Source organism: Auxenochlorella protothecoides (genome assembly GCF_000733215.1).
Source record: "Auxenochlorella protothecoides strain 0710 unplaced genomic scaffold scaffold37, whole genome shotgun sequence".
Lineage (NCBI taxonomy): Eukaryota > Viridiplantae > Chlorophyta > Trebouxiophyceae > Chlorellales > Chlorellaceae > Auxenochlorella > Auxenochlorella protothecoides.
Genome location: NW_011934458.1, coordinates 380,639 through 385,597, shown reverse-complemented (window position 1 = coordinate 385,597; position 4,959 = coordinate 380,639). Strand labels below are relative to the sequence as shown.

At 70.3% G+C, this 4,959-nt stretch overlaps 1 protein-coding gene across 1 annotated transcript; it reads left to right on the top strand.

Annotated features, from left to right (window-relative positions):
* Positions 1 to 2,876: 2,876 nt before the first annotated feature.
* F751_3585 (Heterogeneous nuclear ribonucleoprotein Q) lies at positions 2,877 to 4,875 on the top strand (the record flags this gene model as incomplete). Its single annotated transcript, XM_011403498.1, has 4 exons — positions 2,877 to 3,086; positions 3,416 to 3,562; positions 3,798 to 4,346; positions 4,696 to 4,875. The coding sequence occupies 4 exons, from the start codon at positions 2,877 to 2,879 to the stop codon at positions 4,873 to 4,875; spliced, it is 1,086 nt and encodes a 361-aa protein (XP_011401800.1).
* Between the last annotated feature and the right edge of the window lie 84 nt (positions 4,876 to 4,959).

Here is a 4,959-nt window from a genome sequence, read left to right as displayed (position 1 = left end):
GTCGGGGAGGGCGTCCAGCCCCCCCCCGCGCCAAACAGGTCGGCCGCGACGCCGGCGCCGTCGGGGCTGGCGGAGGCCGCGCCGCCGCGCCGCGGCGGCGCGCCCCGGAAGATCGTGACGGTGGCGGGCGTGGAGGTGGGCACGCCCTGCCCGTCTCGCTCCACGCCGTCCGACACCCTTTCCTCCTCCTCCGGCCCGCCGCCGCAGAAGCGCCACGCGTCCGGCGACAGGGCCTCCAGCGGCCAGGAGCGCAGGCTGGGTGTGGGCGAGGCTGCGGGGCCCCGCCCCTCCCACGGCCGGCGGGGGGGGGAGGCGAGGTCGGAGGCGGGGGCGAGGCGGTGGGAGGGGGCGATACGGTCGGAGGAGGCGGGGCCGTCCGAGGGGCCGGCGCGTTCGGTTGCAACCAGTCCGGCCGAGTGCGCGTCGCTTGGCCCTGCCACGCCCTCGCCACGGCACCTGCCTGCGCGCCCCGCCTCGCCCGTGAGCAGTACGGCGGGAGTGCCTGCGTCCCGCCCCGGCTCGGGCGCGGGCGGGGGCGAGGGCGTCAGGCCGAACGCGCCGTTGGCCCGCCAGCCGGCGGCCGAGGGCGCCGGCCCCGCCGCGTCCCCGGCGCGGCCGCCGCGGTACCGCCCCGTCAGCACCTGGATGCTGTCGGAGGTGGAGCCGGTGGAGAGCCGCTCCCAGGAGGGGCTGTCCAGGGGATCCGCGCCCTCTGCGCAGGGTCGGTGGGGTGAGGTCGGGTGTCGCGCCGTGGGGTGCATGGAGCGAGGGGGGAAGGTTGAGGTCGAGGGAGCGGTACTCCTGCTCAGGACGAGGCCCCTCTTCCCGCTCGAGCCGCGGCCTCAGACATGCACTAGATCGCTGAACCTCACCACCGGACCCCCCCCCACACCGTGCGCTTGCCTGGCCAGTCGTCGGTGCCCAGGCTGCCCTCCTCATCCTCGGGGACAGGCCCATACTTGCTGACCAGGCGGTGGAAGGGCGTGCTCCCCGCCTCACTGGGGCCCGTGGAGGAGCGCCGGCTGAAGCGGCTGGGCGCCAGGGAGGAGGGGGTGCCGCCGCCGGTCCCCGTCTCGGAGGCCGGGCTGAAGAAGCGCACCCTCCTCCCGCTGGCCGCCGCAGGGTGGGTGGGGGAGGGTGCGCCGCCGAGGTCCTGGCTTCCTGCCGGGGGAGGGGTGGCGCCGAAGCACAGCTGCTTGGCGGCTGGGTCACGTACGACCTCGCCGCCAGCACCGCTCCCGGCGCCGTCCCCCGAGGCGCCGGCCACGCACAGCCGCGACCCGGCGCCGGGCTTGCGCACCGAGGCCGAGGCAAAGGCCAGGCGCTTGAGCACGTCCTCGAAGCCGGTGGTGGGGCGGGGCTGGGCGGGGGGGTTGTGCGGGCTGAGGGGCCTGGACCCTGCCAGTCTCACCGCCCGGCCCTTCAGCCCGGAGCGGAGGGGGGTGGCGCCGCGGCGCGCGGCGGCGGGGGAGCCTGGAGGTTGTGAGGTGAGGGTGAACGTGGGAACCAGGGTTGTTGTCGTGCTTACACCACATGGGCACCCGGCACCTCCTGACACCAGGGCTTGGACAAAGCCCTGTGCCGCGCCACCCCCACCTGGGTGTGGAACGGCGCCCTTGAGCTGCCCCAGGGCGGCATCGATGGCCGAGGCAGGCCTGGCATCGCGGGCCCTCCCTTCCTGCAGCGCCTCCATGGCGGCCTGGGTGTCCGGAGAGGAGTCGAGGAAGGAGGGTGAGGCATCGTTGCAGAAGATACTTGCATGAGGATGCATCACACGGCTTCGCTCATGCCAGCCCTAGCACACCCGCCCCAATGGCTCCTGTCTGTGGCCCGCCCACCTGTGTGTGTCCTGCCTCGACGTGCTTAGCCGCCCGCTCCGTCCAGTAAGCGGCCTGGGTGGCGTTGGGCAGCACCGCCAGGCCCTGTGCTTTGAGCGCATGGGGGTCGTGGTGCCTGGAGATCAGGGCGGCCGAGGGGGCATGGCTCCCTGCCTGGGCCCCTGCATGTCACAAGAGGGTGCAGACTGCTTTTCTTAGCCAGGGCAAAGGGGGTGCGGGGTGTGCAGGCGGTGAAGCGATGCACGCGCTCGATGACCTCGGACTCCCCAGCCCCACTGGAGGGTCGTCCTGCTTGAAATCATGCACCCACCCGACGCTGCCGGGACGCGGCCCACACTCTGGTGGAGGTTGGTCGCTGTGATCTGCAAGAGACACATCAGGGTGCCTGGAATGAGCAGGGATGCAGGGAACAAGACAGCACCAGCCATGCATGGGAGTAGGTTGGTTTGCTGAGTGTCGCCTCAATACCCCCCTCCCCTCCCTGCCTCACCCCAGCAGGGACTTCGGGGTCCCAGGAGGTTGTCAAGCCCTGGTTCCAGTCGGGAAGGTCCAGGCCGGATGTCATGGCCTCAGCGAGTCTGCCAATCCCGGATTGAGCCTCCGAGGCACCTGCCTCTGGGTGGGGTGAAGCTCGGATTTCTCGACTATCAGGCCACAACTAGCGAGGCCGGCAGTAACGAGTGGATGAATGGCTTAAAGGTGGGCTTCCGACGGAGGCAGCAAGGCGTGAAGGGGTTCTCGCAAGCGAGGCGACAGGAGCGCAGCTGTTGCTTCGCCAAAACGAAACCCCAAGAGGAAAGCGGGGAAGCGCGATTCATCATGGGGGGCCCCGCAAGACGCACATTCCTGAGCCAGGTGCTGCACTTCCCGCACTCCCACCGGGGGATGGTAATCTGTGCCGCGCCTGACCATCATGACCGAGCCGGCCGATCCCGAGGTTCGTTCTCCTTTGTCGACTGCCTTCCCATCGCCCATCCCCCTATCCCTCGCTCCTGCTCCCCCGCAACCGCCGATTGATATGCTCCGTAGGTTGAAACCATGTACGACGACGCCCCCGAGACCTCTGAACCCGCCAAGGAGCCGGCATCGGGGGCTGCGGAGGAGCCGAGTGCGGCTCCCACTGCTGCGCAACCCGATGAGGGCGATCCCCTCTCCCTGCCACCCCACGGCGCCGATGTCTTTGTTGGGGGCGTGCCCCGCACGGCCACGTCGGATCAGATACGGGACTGGGCCAGCAAGATCGGAGAGGTGGGTGCTAGCGCTGAGGTGGGTATGTTCTTCTCACCGAGCATAAACTCCAACAGATGCAGGCAGGGGCGCGCTTGTGAGAGGGGGCCTGCATGATCTCGTCAGCGAGGGATCTCAGGGAGGAGGTTTGGACTCGGCGCCCCAGCACTCCATGCAGCCTGCTGCTCGCCGTGTTCCCGAGTTGATGGCCATGCGATACCGCACGCCAATGCTCCGATGTGGGGAGACCAGCGATACCGACACGCCAAACCCACGCTCACTCCTCCCCGCTGCCCCTCCCAGCCCCACGCCCTTCGACCCTCCTCTCCCCCACACGGTCTCCAATCCAGGTACACAGCGTCACCTTGGTCCCAGACGTGACGGACCCTACCCAGAACCGAGGGTATGGATTCGTTGTGTTTACAACACGCGACGCAGCCACCGCCGCCCTGGCCCAGCTCCACAGCACGGAGCTGCCGGACCACCCCGGGTTCAAGGTGAACAGGGGTTTTGCGGGGATTATGAGTTTCAGTGGTTGTTGTCTGATGGAAGGGGCGGGGTTGGGAATATAATGAGCTTGCGAGGGTGGCCAGCGTGGCAGCCCTGGACCCAGGTCGGGGGGCGCGACTGCCGCCGCCTGCACCCGAGTTTGATTGCTGGATGGGGCCTCTCCCGAACCGCCCACACCCAGCTCCTCCCCCCCACCTCCCTCCAATACAATACACCCCCCAGGTGCGGGTGCAGCCCAGCCAGAGCAAGCACCGCCTGTTCCTGGGCGGCCTTCCCAACTCCCTGACCCAGGCGGAGCTGCGCGCCGTGCTGGAGCCGGCGCTGCGCGGGCTGGAGGGCGTGGAGCTGATGATGAGCCGCGAGAACCCGGAGTCCAACCGCGGCTTCGCCTTCCTCGACATGTACAACGCGGCGGCGGCCAAGGCCGCGCGTGCCGTGCTCTCCGCCCCCGACTTCCGCGTCGGCGGACGCGGCGTCACCGTGGACTTTGCAGAGCCGTCGGCGCGGGGGCCAGGGGCCGACCGCAGCGCCGCGGCAAAGCCCGCCCCCTCGCGCAACGTCTTCGTCGGCGGGCTGCCCGCCGGCGCGGGGGAGGACGCGCTGCGGGAGGCCTTTGCGCGCTTCGGCGCTGTGGACCGAGTGCATGTACCCCGCCCCCGCGACGGCGAACCCGCCTCCAAGTTCGGCTTCGTGACCTTTGCGGAGCGCGAGGCCGCGACCGCTGCGGTGGAGGCCGGCGACGAGGTGGAGGTGGCGGGCGAGCACGTCACCGTGCGCTACGGCCGCAGCGAGCCTGGCAGCGCCCGGGGCCGGGGGCGGGGCGGCGGCGGCGGGCGCTACGGGGCGGCAGGCTATGCGGACATGGGCATGGGCGCGGGGCAGGGGGGCATGGTACCCCTCGTCCCCGTGCAACTGGCCGACGGACAGGTGCATCGGAAGGGGGGAGGCACGGCTTCGTGGCGCCCGTGTGTTTCAGATGCTGGCGGGTTTTCCCGAGCGAGACGCGCTCCCTGCTATTGCTCAAGCGGAACGGCCTCGGTCTCATCTTCCATGACACCCTCGATGGGTCGATCAGGCCAACCCCCCACCCGGTGAACTACCCCCCCCCTTTGGTGCTCAGATTGGGTACATGATGCAGCCGGGGCCTTCATGGGGCGGCAACATGATGATGATGGGCGGCGGCGGCGGGTACTATACCACGCAGCAGGGGGCCTGGGGCGGCGGGGGGGGTGGTCCGCAGCGAGGCGACGGCGGCGGTGCGAGGGGGGGGAGGGGCCAGTCCCGGTATAGACCCTACTGACATTCGCCAGCGCATGCCCGCTGTCTGCTGGACCGAGGGGCGGGGGCTGCAGGTTGGCGCCTTCCTGGCGGCTCGGCGACTCTC